The sequence below is a fragment of the Chrysochloris asiatica genome, unplaced genomic scaffold (assembly GCF_000296735.1).
Source record: "Chrysochloris asiatica unplaced genomic scaffold, ChrAsi1.0 scaffold00065, whole genome shotgun sequence".
NCBI lineage: Eukaryota > Metazoa > Chordata > Mammalia > Afrosoricida > Chrysochloridae > Chrysochloris > Chrysochloris asiatica.
The window spans coordinates 8075873-8097126 of record NW_006408583.1 but is presented as its reverse complement, the minus strand read 5'-3'; the positions used below and the strand labels follow the sequence as shown (position 1 = coordinate 8097126).

At 41.4% G+C, this 21254-nt stretch overlaps 1 protein-coding gene across 1 annotated transcript in view; it reads left to right on the top strand.

Moving 5' to 3' along the window:
* The window catches only part of LOC102837087 (ADAMTS-like protein 1-like), a 262124-nt gene that overhangs the window by 162153 nt on the left and 78717 nt on the right, over positions 1 to 21254 (top strand). Inside the window, exon 5 of the mRNA XM_006864474.1 lies at positions 18154 to 18280. Coding sequence (XP_006864536.1) covers positions 18154 to 18280 — 127 coding nt within the window. The remainder of the gene's footprint in view (positions 1 to 18153; positions 18281 to 21254) is intronic.

The window sequence follows — 21254 nt, the reverse complement described above, 5'->3', positions numbered from 1 at the left end:
ACACTGAGCAAATAAAGAAGAGCTCCTATTTGAACAGTGAACACTTATTCCCCCAAAATAATCAGGATACATAATCTGATAATTATGGAAACTATAGAAGATTTGAAAATAGAATTGTCCCAGAAATTCCAGGATACATGTATGGTCATGTATTATGTGTGAGGCAGCTTACTAGATCTTTTTATATAAGCTATCACATTATATCCTTGCATGTATATACAGCAGATTTGATTGTTGTTTTCTAATTCATGAGAGAATTGAGTCTCACTTTGAGAGTCTATGATGTAGTCAAGCAGGCAATATTAAGTCTTCATGTCCAGGTTGATTCTTTCTCCCTCCACAGTGTGATGATTCCTCTTTCATGAGTCAGGACTGCACAGCTTGTAGACTCTTGGTGTAATAATGGTGTCCGGTTAGGGACATGAGTGTGTGGATGAAACACTGAGATGAGCACTGTAGTCTCTCCTTAGTCTTACGTATAACAGTTCTAGAAGGAGAACAATATTGTCTTCACATATGAAACTCATACTAGAATTAAAGATCATGTCACAGAACAAATAGTTCTGTGACCAAGTAAAAATCATATTTTTTTCCAATAAAAGAAGTATACTAACCCATCCAAATGCTTTGTGTTATGTCAGAGCTCTCTGCTATGACTTGGTTTCTACAGCTGATATGAACATGATGCCTTCTGCATACATTAGGGAGTCCTGGTGTGGTGCTGTGGGTTAATGCATTGGCCTGCAAGGTCACTTTGAACCACAAGGTTGGTGGTTGAAGCTCACCAGCCGCTCCTCAGAAACCCTATAAGAGAGTTGCTATGAGTCGGAACTGATTCCACACATTACTTAACAACAAAAACAACAACATGCATTAGGGAGTCCTAGTGTGGCCTTGTAGGATTAGCACGGCGCTGCTAATCACAAGGTTGGTGGTTCAAACTCACCAATTGCTCCTTGGAAGTCCTATACAGGGTCGCTGTGAGTCAGAACTGTTTCTACCATACTTAACAACAACAAAAACAACATCATGCATTAGAGCCATATAAGACAGAAGATTAGAGTTCTTTTACAAATTATATTTTGGGGTAAACTCTGCTTTCGCTCAGCTTTCTCCACTTCCCTGTAAAGAGGTCCAATGTGGGCATACCGAAATGGTAGGAAAGGAAAATTGAATTGATCACTGGAGAATGATGGCTTTAAAGCAGAATACTGTTAGTACCATCCAAGAAGCTTCAAATTCTAGTAGAAATTAATATGTTTGGAGGCATAACCAAGAAATAGACTTGAGAGCAGAGGATGACACTAGTCTTTTGACCTGGGGATCTGAGGTACCTGAATGATTTTTATGAAAGAGAACTCTTTGGGAAGATCACATCGGTGGGGTTTTCAAAAGGTTCTTGGAAAATAGGAATTAAAAAATAATAATAATTGTCCGCATTTTCAAGTCCCCTCATGCATACAGCCATCTCACTACTGATTTTGGACTATTGACTGCAGATAACATATCCAGACATGTAAATGAGAGCTTTATTGAATGCAGAATTTTGCTGAATTTTGGCTCTTATGTGGCATTTTGAACTCCTTAGATGTAAATTTCCACAGAAATTCTCCAGCGCTGCATCTGATTGTGTCCTGGTCATCATAGCAGAATGGCTACTTTGTGGTGACTTACTAAACAGACACATTCCAGTTAGAGCCACATTTGTATCAGGGCAGAAGACCAGCTGCTGTCCTTTCTTCTCAACAAAGGACTCCTGTATTTGAGCAAAAACTCTATACTGTAAGTCCAGCAGCAGAAGGGAGTCCAAGCAGTGATGTCAAAGTATGCTATGATGTCACCACAGTCCACAAAGAATTACAGTTAGTGCCATGTGAAGGGAGGCCAAATTCAACACTTCCCACTTGGGGACTTCACAGTCTGAAAGTCAGAAGCAAGGCCAGAGGTCAGGTCTTTGTATAATTTTGTTTCGCATTCTCCAGACACCCTAATTTTGGAAGCGGGGGAGAGAGACGGCAGCCTGGTTAAGAAAAGTCACTTGGCCATCTGCTGAGAATGAATTCTAGTGTCTGCATGCATCTGTGTCTATGCTAGGTAAATTCTTAGGATTTCTGCTAAAGTCTACTAGGTAAACAAATTTAACTAAAAGCAATTTGCAAAAAATCCAGATGCATTTAGCAGTAAATTTACATGCGAGTTTGACTCAGGCCCTGAAACATTTTTTTTTAAAAAGGTGTAATTCGAATCAGGCTGTAAGCACCTGAAAATGTTAATAAATACTGGAAATAAGATTTAGTCATTCTCTTTTACTCTTTCAGTATATTTATGCAGCCTTAGATATTTTGGGCCTTGACTTTATCAAAGGCAGCACCAGAAAAACTCTTGAAAGTGTTTACAATCTAATAAATTCACCACTGCATGCGTCTTAGCATGGACGTCTCTCTTCTTTTCCATGTGCTGTCTATTATAACGCGATAACACCAAAAGGGGAAGAGACTACTGATACATTGTGAAGATTGCAACCAATGTCATGGACAATTTGTTGTTGAAGAAACTGATTTGCTATGTAAATGTTCACCTAAAGTACAATAAATGTTTTAAAAAACAGGAAAAAGAGAGAACCCCCAGAGTCAGTTGGGATCACCCAACAATCCTACCTAGAACTTGCAAGGTGAGCATGCTAATGAGAAAAATATCTACTGCACAGACAATTAAGAGGAAGTAGAAATAGAACCCTGAAAAAACAATCCTACCTGCACAATTCCTTTCCCATCAAACCAGGACCTCCTTACTGTAAGATTTAGCCATTGAGTTGTTGCAGTTCCCATCTTTCAGAAGACGTGGGCTTGGGGAAGGATTATGGCGCTGGTGCAATCATATGACCTGCCAAGGGCTTTAGCTCTCACTAGACCTTAGGAAGAAGACTCAGACCGAGGGATACCCAAGCTAAAGTCCGTTAATAAGCACCAAAACTCAGGTGCTTAGGAAATCAAGTACAAAGCAAATTTCAGGATCCAAAGCTTGTAGTCAAGTTAGGGCATAAACCCTGGGGCATTGAGCCTAGTAGAAAAGAGATCAGAAGGAAACTCATTCAACAATAATAGGCATTTATATCTCCAGTGCAAGTCCGTAACAGTATATAATGGACCAGAGACATTGCACGTAAAATAACCAGTAGAAATTAAATTCTCGGATTACAGTGCTATATAGTGACCCATCCTTAGACATCATTTTCTTTTCGACAGAGAGCTTTCTTTTGGTCTTTGGAAGACTACGATAGCTGCCATTGGGTTCTAGGTTGGGACAAGGAAGAAAATTCTCTGAAACCACAATATAACTTATCTCGGTTACCTGTGGTCTTGTTTATTAACTGAATCCATTCATTCATTCAACCACAGTTTATTATTATTAGTTGCTTGCTGTATGCTAGAGACTGTTCTAGGTGAACCATGAACAAAACATACAAAAATCTCTTACCTTATAGTGTTACATTCTGGTAGAATAAGATGGAAGTAAACAATTAATCCAATAAGTAAATTATATCAAATTACAAAATCAGTGCTATTGAATAATAATTAAAGAATGGAACAAGTAAGAGGACTTATTATGGAGAGAGATGCATCTTGTTGTTGTTGTTGTTAGGTGCCATCGAGTCAGTACCAACTCATAGTGACCCTACGTACAATAGAACGAAACACTACCCAGTCCTGGTCCAACCTCACAATTGTTGCCACACTTGAGCCCATTGATGCTGCCACTTGGCCAATCCATCTCATTGGGGATCTTCCTCTTTTTCTCTGATCCACTACCTTACCAAACATGATATCCTTCTCCAGGGACTGGTCCCTCCTGACAATAGGTCCAAAGTATGAGAGACGAAGTTTGGCCATCCTGGCCTCCAAGGAGCACTCTGGCTGCACTTCTTCCAACACAGATCTGTTGGTTCTTTTGGCAGTCCATGCATGGTACTTTCAATATTCTCCTTCAATACCATAACTCAAATGCATCAATTGTTCTACAATCTTCCTTATTCACTGTCCAGCTTTTGCATGCATATGAGGTTATTGAAAATACCATGGCTTGAGTCAGGCACACCTTAGTCCTCAAGCTGACATCTTTGCTCTTCAACACTTTAGAAAGGTCTTGTGCAGCAGACTTGCTTAATGCAATCGTTGTTCAATTTCTTGACTGCATCTTAAACAATGGTTAAAGTAGTTTGTGTTGAGAGCCAGGGAGTGATTTCAAAGCACAGATTTACGGGAGTTAAGGGAGCTCCCATGGGAATATCTAGAGAAAACTGTTTCAGTCAAGGCAACAACCATTGCTTTCCTAAAACGAGAAAATGCTTCTTGGTGAGTTCGAAGAGTAGAAAGGATAATGAGCCAGAGGGAGTTGAGGTCAGAGTGGTAACTCTGGTAGATGATGGATGTCTTTATGGGCTATTGTAAGGACTCTAGGGAGTCCAAAAGGAAACTCAGTCCTACTAGCAATGATTGGCAAACCCCAAAGGAGGTAATGCTGTGTATGGGGAGAATCCCTCTAGAAAAGCTTTGGCTAGAAGAAGATAAATTAATGCTTTCACATGAGTTATTTTCAGAGTGGTTACCAGAATGCAGGTGAACTGAGGGCCTCATCTGGTTAGGCTTATATATATGTTGTTGTTGTTGTTATGTGACATCAAATCGGTTCCGACCCATAGCGACCCTGTATAGGGTTTCCAAGGGTGTAAATCTTTACGGGAGTAGAAAGCCTCATCTTTCTCCCGCAGAGCACCTGGTAGTTTCGAACCACTGACCTTAAGGTTCGCAGCCCGATTCATAACCTCTACGCTACCAGAGCTCCATATATATATACATATATATATGTATATATATATATATATATATTTTTTTTTTTTTTCCAACAGCCAATCAAGTCTTTATGTTCAGACAGCAAATTCAGATACAAAAGTCCATTGCCCAGTTTCCTATTCTGACAAGTCCAAGCTTGGCAGGGGATAGGTAGGGGAGGTTGGGGTTCACCACAGACTCTTTCAAATTCAGAGGTAACAGACTTCAGGACGAGGGACTTCTCTAGGGGATGGCAGAAGGGAGGATTTTATTGCATCTGCTGAGGGGGGATGTCTTCCTTCTACATTCCCAGCATCAGGAAACTAGGGAAGTTGATACCCCCAAACAGAACCCAAAGCCCCAGGGAGACAAAGGGGCCAGTTTGGCAGCTGATGTGGAAAGTGTTGAGGGTGAATATAGCTTCCCAATTTGGCAGGTCCCTCCCTGCAGTGACAAATCAGGCTGAGGTAGGTGGGGAGCAGGGCAGGGGTTCTGGGGACCCCAGCTAGGCTAAGGAAAAGGAAGGAATGGTATGGATTGGACTGGAGCAGAGGCCCAGCCCCCTCCCTGCTCCACACCACCCTTGGGCTGAGGTCTGGGCACGGTGGTCCTTCTAGGAGTCCTCACCACGCCAGGCCCATGTCATTGCAAGATCCAGCAAGTAGTCTAGTAGCGACCAAACTTGGTATCCTCGATGGTACTCCAGACGTCAAAGACGAACTCATCCAGGAAGGCAAAGTCACCAAACCGCTCGTCCAGGGACTCTGCAGCTCATCTGGGTTCTTTCTGTCCTTCCCCAACTCCACCATGGTGGTCACCAGCTCTGTGTCCCTGATGCCCATGTATCTCTCCAGCAGGTCATCTACCTTCTCAACTGCCTTCTCCTCAAAGGCCGAGGGCCGATCCTCCACAGTGGCGGGGTCCCAGAGTCAAAATTGCAAGGTCCCTCAGCAGGTGCCTCGCTGGGAGCCCAAGCCAGGGTGGCTACACCCACAACACTGGCTGATTATGTCAAAGGCCTTGCAGGCTTCCAGAGCTGCAGTGTGAAGCTGTGGCCGTGAAGCAGCTCTTTGAGCAGTCGGGCCACCTCGTGGTGGTGGCAGCCCAGCAGGTTCTGCCCACTGATGGACCCAAACATGTCGCTCGTGCTGCTGAGCTAGATGAGCCCTAGCGCCTCCTCCGACTTGAATGCCTCGACCTCCTTGCGCTGCCACTTGAAGTAGGTGAAGATGAAGTCCTCCAGCCCAATATGCCTGCCCCCCAGGAGCTTGTTCATGTCCACTTTGTGAGTGCTGAGGGTGCAGAATATCATCTCTGCAGCAGGCAGTCTGAAGGCCTCCACAATCTTGCAGTACAGCTCCTTGACATTCACCTTCCATTGGAGGCCCTGTCTCCCCTGACGCCCAGCCTGCTATAGTCTGGCTCCGCCTCCTCATTTTCCACTGCCCTAGTCCCAGTGGTATGAGAGATGAGAAGAGGGGATCTAGACTAGAAAGGTCAGTGGCCTCTTTCTAGTCCCCCAGCTTTCTACCTGGCCCCCCACGGCCTCTTGTCAACACAGCAGCCAGTGTGACCCAGCTGTGTTGCCTTGGACAGGTCACTTCACTTAACAGGATCTCAGTTTCCTCATCTGCACCTTCACTGCTTTCCTTAGAGTGCCCAGCTCAGCCCTCTGGTTAACCTAATATCTTAGGGATTTATCAGCATTTAATTGTAATGTGTCTGTATGTATGTGTGTGTCTCTCTCTTGAATAAAAGTAACTAAGACTGTTTTGTAAGATAGATTCAATTAGATTTCTCCATTAAAAAAAGATAAGAAAAGAAACTGCCCATTAGCGTTATAGCCTCAAAGCTACTTTAACTATAAAGATACCACATTTTTTTCTGGTTGCTCAATCTTAGTACTTAGAGTTGTAAGTGGGTGTTAATTTTGGCAACAAGGTATGGCTTTCAGAATCCTCCATCTCCTTCTCTTTCCTGTGTCTTCCCAGCACTTTTAACCCTTACAGGAGCACAACATCACCCAATAGAAGGGTCACTCATGGATGACATAGCGCTTCTCAGCTCTGACAGCGCCAATTCCTACTCATGTGATCTTGGACAACTTGTTGAACATTGCTGAATTTCATTTTGATCTTTGTAAAACATGATGATAGCTCGTTTTCAGGGCTTTGTTAAAATTAACTGGGAAGATATAGACTGTATCTAAATATAGCCTTATACTCATTGATTTGATTTAAGTATAATCAGCAACTTCATGTGTTGCTCCTCCCTAGGGTATCAGAACAACAAACAAAGGACTATACCAGTGTTTCCAACTTTTTAACACAAAGGAGCCCTTTTATTATTTTTTCCTATGGTACTTGTACTTTGGAAGTTTCCATTCACTCAAAATACTGCACGTATTAAGCTATAGTTTGTTTTCCCATTTTACGACTTAAGACTTGAATTTGCAATTAAAAATAAATGCAGTAAAAATCAGGATTTAGCTTATTTTTATAAATAAGCAGTTGATGTTTTGGAGACTTCACATGGTTTGATGCAAACTATATTTCCACTAGTTTTTTAGAAGCAGGAGACACAGCTCATGGACTAGCATTAGCATGCTTGTGAGTTACTAGGGATTTTGGTTTCTCATATTTGTAGCTTTAGCTGTAAATCAGAGACACAAGATGAGAAGGGGAAATGCATGACCATGAGGAGCACAGGGCCAGATGGAGACTAATCTCTTCCCTTTCACTTCCAGTCTTCCAAGTCTGATGTTACAATGAAGTCATCAGTTCAGCCCTGCACATGGGTCTGGTTCTGGTGGTGGAGACCATGAGACGAATATTCTACCTTGTTAGCATGGTTCACCATTGTCATGTAAATATTGTATACTGAGTCTTTTCATGGCCCATAGGAGGTATTTTCAATAACCTCATATGCATGTAAAAGCTGGACAGTGAATAAGGAAGACCGTAGAAGAATTGATGCTTTTGAGTTATGGTGTTGGAGGAGACTATTGAAAGAACCATGGGCTACCAAAAGAACAAACAGATCTGTGTTGGAAGAAGTGCAGACAGAGTGCTCCTTGGAGGCCAAGATGGCCAAACTTCATCTCTCATACTTTAGACATACTTTCAGGAGGGACCAGTCGCTGGAGAAGGATATCATGTTTGGTAAGGTGGAGGGGCAGAGAAAAAGAGGAAGACCCCCAGCTAGATGAATGGATTGGCAACAGTAGTAAGGTTGGTCCAGGATCAGGCAGTGTTTCATTCTTCTGTGCATAAGGCCGCTATGGGTCGGTACCTACTCAGTGGCACCTAACAACAACAACAAGGCATCCTGTATAACCTAATTAGAAATTCCGAATTAGAAGATTGCCTTTGTTTTTTACCACCTTGGAAAGGAGCTCTGGTAGCGTAGTGGTTACGAATCGGGCTGCGAACCTAAAGGTCAGCGGTTCGAAACTACCAGCCGCTCCGCAGGAGAAAGATGAGGCTTTCTACTCCCGTAAGGATTTACACCCTCGGAAACCCTGTACAGGGTCGCTATGGGTCGGAACCGACTCGACGGCATGTAACAACAACAATGGGTCAGAAGTGACTCAAAGACACAACTACAACAACTCTAAGGAGCTCTGGTAGCGTAGTGGTTACGAATCGGGCTGTGAACCTTAAGGTCAGCGTTTCGAAACTACCAGCCGCTCCGTGGGAGAAAGATGAGGCTTTCTACTCCCGTAAAGATTTACACCCTCGGAAACCCTGTACAGGGTCGCTATGGGTCGGAACCGACTTGACGGCACTTAACAACAACAACAACATGTAACCTTTGGGAAGTTATTTTTTCTGAACTTCAGTTTTCTAATCTGTACTTGAAATTATTCAGTGTAATCTTAAATGGAATTATCTGTGGAGAATTGTCTAAAAGACATTTCTATGACTGGTATGGCAGATTGGTTTAGTGTCTTCATAAATCATCCATAATCTATTGGGTTTAGCGTCTAGAGCACAATGTAGAGCCCCAGGGCCAAATAACAAGCTTGATAGCAGAGAGTGCTTCAGTTGATTAGCAATGTCTGCTGAGGGTCTTGGCCAAAGGAAGCTGCTCAGGGATCCTGTTTTGCCTAGCCAGTCCTTAATGCTCTAAGGTCCACCCTTGGATTAAGTCAGGCATCAGTGTTCTATACCTGTATGATTCTTTTGGCCTCTTAAATTTATTTTTATCGAAGATTAGGCTTAATGATCAGAGTGAGACTGGAGTAACCTGAGACTATGGCCCTCGACCACCCTTCAGGTCTAGAACAGAACTCATCCTTGTGCCTTGTGCAAAAGATAAGTATATAAGGGGAACAACAACCCTAGCAAGGTACCTTCACCGTGGAATCCTCAATCATTCAAAATCAAAAGGGCAACACTTACCTAAGGGCAAAGTTGAGAAGGAATGTAAAGAGGATGGAATGGAAATCCGAAGCGCTGGAAGGAAGGAGGATAATGGTTGTTGCATGGAGGGGGCAGCAGTCATTGAGATGGAACAAAGTGGAGGATTCATTGAATGTAAATACAATGATCTTCTCTTTAAAACTTCATTTAATTCACTAAAAGAAAAAAAAAGTTTAAAAAAAAAAATTGTGCTTTTACCAAATGTCCCCTGACCACTAGTCTTCATCAAAGATTTAAAAATGAGCTCTTTGAAACTCCTTGCATTTATTTGCTCACATGTGCTTGGGACATTGTTTATATGGTATTGTCTTTTTGAAGACTCACAGGAAACATGTGAGCGTTTGGGAACTTTGAAAAATTGTGGTTCTCCTCAGTCAGTTTTTCATCACACAAATATTTACTTAAGTGTCTACTACAAGGAGCATACCATCCTATACATTATTGAAAAAATCCAGTAGATACCATGACCCCTGTAACTGCCTGTGTTTCCCCCTTTTCTCAGAGGCTTGAATCCAGGTATGCAGCTGCTAGCTAGCAAATGTAGGAGACAGGACCTCCCATTGTGCACAGTGTTCAGTTTTATCTTTGCTTTCTTGCTCTTTTCTATTTTCTCATTTGTCTAAAATGTTTTCCAGATCATCTGACAAATAGGTCAACCAAACCAAAAGGCAAACCTACCACCATTGAGTTGATTCTGACCCTATAGCTGTAACCCTGAAGGGTTTTCAAGGCTGTAAATCTTCATGGAAGCAGAATGACCCATCCTTCTCCTCTGAAGCAGATGTTGAGTTTGAACTTTGACCTTTTGTTTTACAGCTGAGTTCTTTAATGATTGAACCACCAGGGCTGCTTCACACATTGGTTAAGCATAAATAAATTAAGCAGTATCTAAATCTCTGGAGATGGATTGGCAAAGTGGCAGCATCAATGGGCTCAAGCGTGACAACAGTTATGAGGTTGGCCCAGGATCAGGCAGTGTTTCGTTCTGCTGTGCATAGGCTCGCTATGAGTGGATACCAACTCAATGGCACCTAACTACAAAAAAATCTTTGGAGGTTGAAGTTGGAGATATACTACCTCTCCTGCTTACTTAAGAGAAATTGAAAATTTGATATCATGTATGAAGAGCTTAACTGTGTCCCTAAAGTTCTCTGAATTAAATAATTATAATCAAGATTGGCTGCGATCAGATTTGCAGAGTTTTGTTTTCTCTATTTGTCTTTCCTAGTGCTGAAAACAAAGGGCTTAAAAAGTTTCTGACCTCATGGTGTTGGATCTAGAAAGCTTGACATCATAGGCTCAGTATTTGATGCTAGAAGTCGTGGTCCTTGTGGGAAACCATTTGAAATGTGGCCAGTGTGAACCCCTCTAATCTTATTAATCTGCTGCATGGCATCTGTTTATGTGTTGTGTTTATTTATAGTTTCTAAATTAATAGCTCAGCACTCTCTTTCTCCTGTGATTCCTAGCGAAGACATATTATTATACATATTTCAGTGTCTAGAGAATTCCAATCTTATGTTCTGCCTGTTCACTTACTGTCAGCTGTTTAAAGTGAAGGAAGAAACCCCTATCAGCACATACTGTAGGCCTGAGGCCTAGAATCTATACAGTGTACCAAGTCTATGAGTCAACTTAAATTGGATACTATCATCCTAGATTGGGGATTGGGATGAGGGGGGTGATGGTGGCTCCCTCTTTCTTTAAATAATCCTGAAGAAGGAGAATAAAAAATTAACAGTGTTCAGTGTGTGTGTTCTACTCAAAACTAAGGAAAAGTGTTTCATGCCTATGTGCAGTCAAATTAATGTGTGCATAAGAGAGAGCACAAAAAAACAAACATTCAAGATACAGAAGTCAAAAGTTGATACTCTCTAATGGTGGTTAAACATTAAAAAAGAATTCATCTTTGGAAATCTCAAGTGTCCTGTTGTTCTATTTGTAAATTGTTCATGGAGCAACTCACGATTTATGTCCCTCGAGATGAGAGTTTTGTAAAACCAGCAACACTGTCCAGTCATTTTGAATGAGAAAAAGCCTAGGCCACTGCAAACTAGAAGCCAAAATATTCCATTTGTTTCCATCCTTAATGGTAAAATACCAAACAGTTGCCAGTAGTTACAAATAAGTGGTCGTTGTCTCACTTTAGTGTTTCATCCTGAGCCAGTGAGTCTGGGAACTCCATAACCTGAGCATGATATTTCACTAATAATGCATGTGAGTACACCTGGGAAATAGTGGCCTAAAATCCTACCCCTTTCAGTAATTCTTGTTCACAAAGGTGTAGATTTGCCCTCTAGTTCTCATTTGGGTATAGCTATTTTTCTGTTGCTGTTGTTGTTATTGTTAGATGCCACTGAGTTGGTACTGACTCATAGTGACCCTGTGCACAACAGAATGAAACACTGCCCGGTCCTAGGCCAACCTCACAATTGTTGTCATGCTTGATGCCATTGATGCCACCACTTTGTCAGTCCATCTTGCTGGGGTCTTCCTTTTTTTCTCTGACCCTCCACCCTACCAAACATGATATCCTGACAACATGTCCAAAGTATGAGAGATGAAGTTTGGCCATCCTGACCTCCAACGAGCACTCTGGCTACACTTCTTCCAACAGAAATCTGTTTACTCTTTTGGCAACCCATAATACTTTCAATATTATTGAAACCAAAAGCTCAACACCAAAGCTCAAATGCATCACTTCTTCTATGGCCTTCTGTACATACAGATAAACACATACATAGATGCACATTTTATATACATTGTGCTTAAGTGCATTCAAGTAGTTTCCAACTCATAGCGACCCTCTGTAGGGTTTCTGAGGAGCTGCTGGTGGGTTTGAACTGTCAACCTTGAGGTCCAGTACATTATACTGCAGCACCACACCACAGCTCCTTTATATACATGGGCGTCACAAAAACTGTATTGTTCTATAAACTACATTTGAATGATTAGCAAACAATTGTATTTGGTGTTACATGTTTCCTTGATTCAACAATATGTACTGCACATCTCATATGTCAAGCACTGCACTAAACAGCAGAGATAAAAGATGAATAAAACATGGAAAATCAAATAGCCCATGATCTAGTGCAGAAACAGGCACATCACTCGATTAAACTCTCCATAAGGCATATTACGCCTGACCCAAGCCATGGTATTTTCAATAACTTCATATGGATGCGAAAGCTGGACAGTGAATAAGGAAGATTATAGAATTGATGCCTTTGAGTTGTGGTGTTGGAGGAGAATACTGAAAGTGCTGTGGACTGCCAAAAGAACCAATAGATCTGTTTTGGAAGAAGTGCAACCAGATTGCTCCTTTGAGGCCAAGATGGCTAAACTTCATCTCTCATACTTTGGACATATTGTCAGAAGTGAACAGTTGCTGGAGAAGGATATCATGCGTGGTAAGTTGGAGGGTCAGAGAAAAAGAGGAAGACCCCCAACGAGATGGAATGGCTAGGTGGCAGCATCGATGGACTCAAGTATGGCAGCGGTAGTGAGGTTGGCCCAGGATAGGACATTGTTTCGTTCTGCTGTGCATGGGGTCGCTATGAGTCGGTTCCGACTCGATGGCACCTGACAACAACAACCACAACAACAAGGCATATTACAGAGTACTGATGTGGAGGTGTGGGATAAAGCACTGGGGAGCAAGGTTGGTTTGAATCATAAGGTCAGTGGTTCAAACTCACCAAACTGCTCCTTGGAGACCCTATACAGGGTCGCTAGGAGTCGGAACCAACTCGACCACACTTAACAACAAAAACAAGGCATATTACAGAACGTGAGTTGATTATCTATAAAATCAGCCTTAGGTAATGGTAGCTTAATCATGTGAGGACAAAAGGAAGCAGGGGACTTTCTTGAGAGAAAGCAGCTTCTTTGAAATAACCATCTCAGAAGTCCCACACAACACTCCTTTTTGCGTCAGACTGCAAAGCCGTTTGAACTGCAAGGTTGGTGATTCAAGCTCACCAGCTGCTCTTCGGAAACCCTACACAGGGTCGCTATGGGTTGGGATCGACGGCACTTAACAACAACAATAACAATTACAAATGGGTCACATGGTCAATGGAAAATGTATTTTTTTAACTGTGTATATTACCACCTCACAACTGAGACGAATCCAGGAGGTGGATGTTGAGCTCCCAGCCGCATGCAGGTGTGAACAAAAGACTAAAGAATCATGATGGTAATAAAGCAATTGTGTCTGGAATTTTTAAAAGGCTGGGGGTTTTGTTTGTTTTTTAAAGCAGAACTTACTTTGGGTCTTGAAGGGTGAATATGACTTTCTCAAAAGAAAAGAATTAGGGAAGAGCCTCCCAAGCAGATGTAGTGCTATGGGATAAGCACTGGACTGATAACCATGAGGTTGGCAGTGGAAACCCACCAGTTATTCTTTGGAAACCCTATATAGGGTTGCTATGTGTTGGAATCAACTTGATGGCACTTAAAAAAAATAATAAAATTCCCAAGCAAAAATAATAGCATGTGTAAAGACATAGTGGGATCTGGAGTTATAACTACAAATTAAATCTGTCTATATATTCCTATTTTTCCCCTCTGTGTTATTAATGATAAATCTTAAAGGAACAGATTTACTATTTTTTAATTAATCTGGTAGGTATTTAAGATCAAGAATTGAGATATGCAAGCAATTATTTACCTGGTATAACTGTACAACATTTAAACTTGGGCCAAAGTAAGAGCATTTCAGTCAATGACAAAGTAGTCCACATGTTTTAAATGCTTCAGTTAGAATATTTTAACACATTAAAGAAGAATTGATACAGAGGCAAAAACTATTGTGTCAGAGAGATGTTTGTCTCAAACACTCAAATCGAGTCCAGCTAGAACTGACTGAGTTTGTCTTCTGGAACCGTAAACTTTCACTGAAAGTGCTAAGTCGGTGCTTTGGCCAAGTTACTCTTAAAATATGTCCTCTTCTACTTTGTTGTTGTTTGTTGTTAAGTGCCTTCGAGTTGGTTCCGACCCATAGCGACCCTGTACATGGTTTCCGAGGCTGTAAATCTTTACGGGAGCAGAATGTCTCATCTTTCTCCTGCGGAGCAGTTGGTGGTTTTGAACTTTTGGCCTTAAGGTTCATAGCCTGATTCGTAACCACTACGCTATGAATGTTACTTTGGATCCATGAAGCTGGGTTGTTCTTTTCTTAAGATGACTGTGGAACCAAAATAAATCTAAGAGATTAGAGAGAAGTTTTATGATTATCTCCCTTGGCTCTGTTAGAGATATCAGAGTCTGTTAAAATTTCTCAGAGAAACTTAAATCCTTTTAGAGACTTGAAATTCCTGTAACTTAAGGAGTAAATCTGGTTAGGCTTGAGACAGCTGAGGGTATAGATCTTCTGGCCACCACTCATCTTGTCCTTTCACAGAGCTGGGTAACTTGCAAGGTCGGCGGTTCAAACTCACCAGCTGCTCCTTGGAAACCCTATACAGAGTCACCATTAGTTGGAACCAAGTCATCAGCACTTAACAACAACAACATACAACAACAGTGGAGTCTGTGATTCTTTGATACTGCCTAAGTTAAGGCTGACTTGCTTTCTCAAAGGATTCAACCCTTTAATATAATCAGATAGCTTAGTCTTCTGATATTTCGTTGTTAATAGTCTCACTGACAAAGGTTTTTGCTTACTTTCTAATGAGCTAGTATTTATGCATATCTGAGGAGTCTTGGCATGGTGCTGTGCATTAATTTGGTTTGAACCACAAGGTCAGTGGTTCAAGCTCACCAGCCATTCCTCAGAAACCCTATACAGGGTCACTATGAGTCCAAACCGACTCAACGTCACTTAACATCAACAACATGCATGACTGAATTATGTCATAAACCTCACCGTATCATCATCTCACCTTTATCTAGTTCATTCTGATTTCTCATTCATATTCATCCCCAAAGACTCCTCTTCAGGAAAACCTTCTCTGGCTATTAGACCATTTCTCATTTTTCATGTTTCATATCTGTGCCCTTGGCATTTATTGGGATTATCATTTTACAGTTATTTTGTGTGATTATTTAAGGAGTGTCTGCTTCCACCACTAGTTCCATGAGGGATGTGCTCATAAATGTTTAAATTCACTCCTAAACCCAAGTCCCTACCACACTAAGTCCTCATTAAATGTTGGCTGAATGATTAGACCTCTTATTGTAAATAAGGTAATTCTACAAGAATGGCAGTTCAAGCTCACTGGAAGCTCCTCGGAAATCCTACGCAGGGTCGCTATGGGTCAGAACTGACTTGATGGCACATAACAACAATGACACTCCAATTTAAGGAGCTCTGGTAGCGTAGTGGTTGCAAGTCGGGCTGCTAACCTTAAGGTCACCAATTTGAAACTACCAGCTGTTCCATGGGAGAAAGATGAGGCTTTCTGCTCCTATAAAGATTTACAGCCTCGGAAATCCTATGCAAGGTCACTATGAGTCGGAACCGACTCCACAGCACACTACCACCACCACCAGCACACTCCTATTTCACATTTTATTTGGAATCTATGAGTGAATGCAGACGAATCAACTCATGTGGGTTCATCTACAGATAAGACTTTAAAAGATAATCATCATGCAGTTATTTAGAAGAACACCAAAGAAGTCTTAGTAAGCCAGCACATGCTTGGCTCTGCGTGGATGAATTCAGAAGTCACATCTCTGCTGCCTCTGTACAGATTAAGGGGACCTGTTGTTTAACCAACCAGGCTGCACTCCCCACTAGGACCATGATTTCCTGACATCTTTGCTCTTCAAAAAATGTCCAACTGTGAAAGAATTGGTGCTGGGTTCTCTAGTTTAAAAAGTGCTTGTTTTTCATTAAAAAAAAACACACATTTGAAATAGAACACTTATTTAACACAATTCTAACTAATTGTATTGTTAAACATTTGCTTAAACATGTGTTTGTAATGATTGTTGTGGTTGTATGTGCCATGGAGTCGGTTCCGACTCAGTGACCCTGTACAGAGTTTCCGAGGCTGTAAATCTTTATGGGAACAGAAAACCTCATTTTTCTCCCAGGGAACAGCTGGTTGTTTTGAATTGCTGACGCTGAGGTTAGCAGCCTGATTTGTAATGATTAGAGATGCAAAAAAGAAAATTAAGCCTCAAGGAACGGTCACATTAATGACCAGAGTTTTGAGAGACAGAAGGCAGTGCGAGAGCTTGGTAGAGATTGTTAAGTGCTGTAGAGTTGGTTCTGACTCACAGTAACCCTATATGGGGTTTCTAAGGAGCAGCTGATGGGTTTAAATTGCCATCCTTGTGGTCCGCAGTCCAGTGCTGATCCTACGTCCCCACACCGTAAACCCTTTCAAATGTTCATACAATTCTCATTTTATGTTGTCAAAGTATTTGAAGTAGTTTGGCAATAGAATAAGTCTTTTAGTACCTGGATCTAACAGTGTGTCCCAGACTGAGACAGTTGGGATTTGTTTCCTTTTTTAAGTCTTACATTAGAAAGGCAAGCGCAAAGATTCAGATGAGTTTGCTCACATATTTTATATGTTAAGTTTGGCTTGGACTAACTAAGCATAAGTTTAGTTAAATGTATTAAAAGTTCCGCTAGCGGAGTGACCTTTGATAAGACTCATAGCCTTAACTATAAAATGGGAATGATAGTAACTTACATGATTATTTTGATAATTAATGAGACATTTGTACTGTTTTTGGCTCAGGAAGGGGCCAGTCAAATAGCAGGGCCCTCAGTGTTGGTCACCCCACTGCCCTCTGGGTCAGCCTGCCCCACCACATGTGCAGCTACTGGCCTTGTGTTTGACACCTGATTCACTTTTCCTCTTGAAATACTAGCTTGAGAAGCAGTTTCTTTATCATTCAGCAAGTATTTATTGAGGGTTACAGTTTGTCAAAAGAGCCCAAGTCGCATAGTGGATTATGAGGTGGGCTGTTAACCGAGCTGTTAACCGCAAGGTGAACAGTTCCAATTCATCAGTTGCTTTGTGGGAGAAAGATGAGCCTGCGTGTTCCCATAAAGATTAACAGCCTCAGACGCCCTAGCTATGAGTCAGACTGGCTCAGCTACACACCACCACTTCAGAACATGGAGATTATTCATTAGCTTTTAAAAGCCTTAAATGTCATCTGCTGCAATTCCGTCGTTGCATTTTATCTGATTTGAGTGAGTCATAATTACTAACTGTAGGAATTTTCTTTTTTTTTTAATTAAGGTTCTGTAACCTGGTGTGACACTATAGGATAAGCACTGGACTGCTAACCACAAAGTTGGCAGTTCCAATCTACCAATCACTCCTTGAAAACTCTATACAATGCCATAGTAAGTCGGAACCGACTTGGAGGCACTTAACAACAAAAACAGCATGTTAACAAGGAGCCCTGGTGATGCAATGGTTAAGCACTTGGTTGTTAACTGAAACGTTGGCCATTCAAACCCATCTAGCAGCTCTGCTGGACAAAAGACCTAGAAATCTGTGCCCATAAAAATGACACCCTAGAAAACCTTATAGGCAGCAAGTGCTACTTGTTCATATTGGGTTACTCTGAGTTGAACATTGACTTGATGCTTCCCAAGAATAACAAAATAAACAGTTCCCGATCTTTCTCACTTCTCTACCCTCTTTCACTTTCTCTCTTCCACCCACCTTTCTGTTTGTGTAATTGAAGTGCAGGAACATCTTTACCCAGATTATGGTTTTCTCTCTTGTTGTTGCTAAGTGCCGTCGAGTCAGTTCCGACCCTTAGTTTGCCTCAAATCCAAACTGAACTCAGTCTCCCTCAGGAGAAGTCGGTTTCGTGCCTTCTCAGGGAAGAAGGGAGGATAATTTGGTGGTGACTGGCCGTACAATGGAAGCTTCCATGGAGAGGCACCCGGTTGAATTCACATCTCTCTTTCTTGTTAGATTGTTGGCTGTGATCACCAGCTGGGAAGCACCATCAAGGAAGATAACTGTGGGGTCTGCAATGGAGATGGGTCCACCTGCCGGCTGGTCCGAGGGCAGTATAAGTCTCAGCTCTCCGCAACCAAATGTAAGACACTGTAGAGATGGGGCAACCTCTGGGCTTGTGGACTTGTTGTCCTCATCTGACCTAGCTTGGCCACAGTAACTTAAAAGTCACACCTCCTTCAAAGTGAAGATGAATCTGAAAGTGTGAAAAACCTAAGGTTCCTCCTTTGTGATTTAACTTAGTGATATGAGTCAGATTTCAACCCCAAGGAATAACCTTTCTTCTGAAGCATAACAGGAATAAACTCCACATGGCTCCCTACAGAAAAGGCTTTTTGCCCAACAGGAGGACAGACTCCATCCCAGTCCCTACCTGCCGACCTCATTGTAGTCTGATGTAATTGGTAGAATATAGCAGAGAATGAGTAGATTAGCATAGATTGACTCGTTCAATTATGAAGTAGTGTAATTTCCATTTACAGAGTGACTTTTGGTCAGTTCTGACCTCAGGTGATTTCAGAAATAACATTTGAGCAATGATTATGCGAAACTCTAGTAGACTTTGTGCCCTGGCCTCTTGACACCAGAACAGTACAGGTATACTTACCGTAAATGTGGGGACTGAGAACTGTACATGAGCATTTCATGGAATCTTGATAGCAAGCTTATGAACAAGGTACTGTTAATGCTTATGGTACAGATGGGAGAACTGTTGTTGTCAGTGGAGTCAGTTCCAGTGCATAGTGACCCCGGGTACGAAGGAATGCAATGCTGCCTGGCCGTGCGCCTTCCTCACATTTGTTGTTATGCTTGAGTCCATTGCTGCTGCCACTGTGCCAATCCATCTTTTTTGGGGTTTTCCTCTATTTCGTGGACTCTCCACTTTGCTGAGCATGATGTCCTTCTCCAGGAACTGTTTCCTCCTGATAGTATGTCCAAAGAATGAGAGACAAAGTCTGGCCCATCCTGACTTCTAAGGAGCATTCTGGCTGTACTTCTTCCGAAACAGATTTGTCTGTTCTTCTGGCAATCCATGGAAATTTAATATTCTTCTCCAACACCCTAAGTCAAATGTGTCAATATTTCTATGGTCTTCCTTATTCAACATTTACATGCGTATGAGGTTATTTAAAATACCATGGTTTGGGTGAGGAGCACCTTAGTCCTCACACTGATATCTTTGTTCTTCAACACTTTAAAGAGGGCTTGCACAGCAGATTTGCCTAGTGTAATATGGTGTTTGATTTCTTGACTGCTGTTTCTGTGGGCATCGATTGTGGATTCAAGCACAATAAAGTCTTTGACAGCTTCAGTATTTTTTCCACTTACCATCATGTTACTTAGTGGTGAGGATTTTTGTTTTCTTTACATTGAGGTACAGCCCATATTGAAGACTGGGGTCTTTGATCTTCATCTGTAAGTATTTTAAGTCCTCTTCACTTTCAACAAACAAGGTTGTATCATCTACATATTGCAGGTTGCTAAGGAGTCTTCTTCCAATCCTGCTGCCATGCTCTTCATCACAGAACCCAACTTCTCAGATTATTTGCTCAGCATACAGAGTGAGGAAGTGTGGTGAAAGAATACAACCCTGGTGCACACCTTTCCTGATTTAAAATGATTCAGTGTCCCCTTTTTCTGTTTGAACGATTGCCTCTTAATCTATTTACAGGCTCCTCATGAGCACAATTAAGTGTTCTAGAATTCTTCGCAGTGTTAACCATAGATAGTTATCATCCACAATGCCAAAAGCCATTGCATAGTCAATAAAGTTCAGGTAAACATCTTTCTAGTATTCTTTGTTTTCAACCAAGATCCATCTGACATCAGTATGTCCTACTTCCATGTCCTCATCTAAATCTAACTTGAACCTCTGGCAATTTCCTGGCAATGTACTGTTGCAGCTATTTTTTAATTATCTTTAGCAACACTTTACTTGCATGTGATAGTAATGATACTGTCTGATGATTTCCACATTCCATTGGGTCACTCTCTTTGGATGTGCACATACATGGATTTCATCCTATCAGTTGGCCAGGTAACTAATTTCCAAATTTCTTGGCATAGATGAGTGAGTGTCTCCAGTGCTGCATCAGTATGTTGAAAGATTTCAGTTTCATCAATTCCTGAATCATTATTCTTTGCCAATGACTTCAGTGCACCTTGGACTTCTTCCTTCAGTACCATTAACTCTTGATCACATGCTACCTTTTTAAATGGTTGAACATAAACTTTTTTTTTGATACAATGACTCTATTCCTTGCATCTTCTTTTGATGCTTTTGCATCATTCAAATGTTTTCCATAGAACTCTTTCAATATTGCAAGTGGATGTTTGGATTTCAGTTCTTTCAGCTTGAGAAATGTTGGTTTTCTAACTCCAAAATCTGTTTTTCTAACTCCAGTTATATTATATTATTTTCATTAATTTAATTATATTATAATGAAATGTAAACATTTCATTATAATACTTGACTTTGTCGTCTCGAGCTGCCCTTTGAAATCTTCTGTGTAGCTCTTTTAGCTCCTCATTTCTTCCATTTGCTTTAGAATCTCTATGCTGGAGAACAAGTTTCAGAGTCTCTTCTGACATCCATTTTGGTCTTTACCTTCTTTCTTGTTTTCTTAATAATATTTTGCTTTCTTCCTGTATGATGTTCTTGATGCCATCCCACAGATCTTCTGGTCTTTGGTTCAAATTTCTTCTTGAGGTGACCTCTAAATTCAGGTAGGATATATTCAAGGTCATATTTTGGGTCTCATGGACTTATTTTTATATCTTCAGCTTCAGTCTGAATAAAAATGGTATTAATTAGTCTTTGTAGGCGTGTGGATATCATCCTATCACAGACAGCGTTGTACTTCAAGATTTGTTGTTGTTGTTAGGTGTCATCGAGTGGGTACCGACCCATAGCAACCTTATGCACAGCAGAAAGAAACAGTGCCTGATACTGGGCCAACCTCACTACTGTTGCCATGCTTGAGTCTATCAATGCTGCCACTTGGCTAATCCATCTCGTTGGGGTCTTCCTCTTTTTTTCTGACCCTCCACCTTAC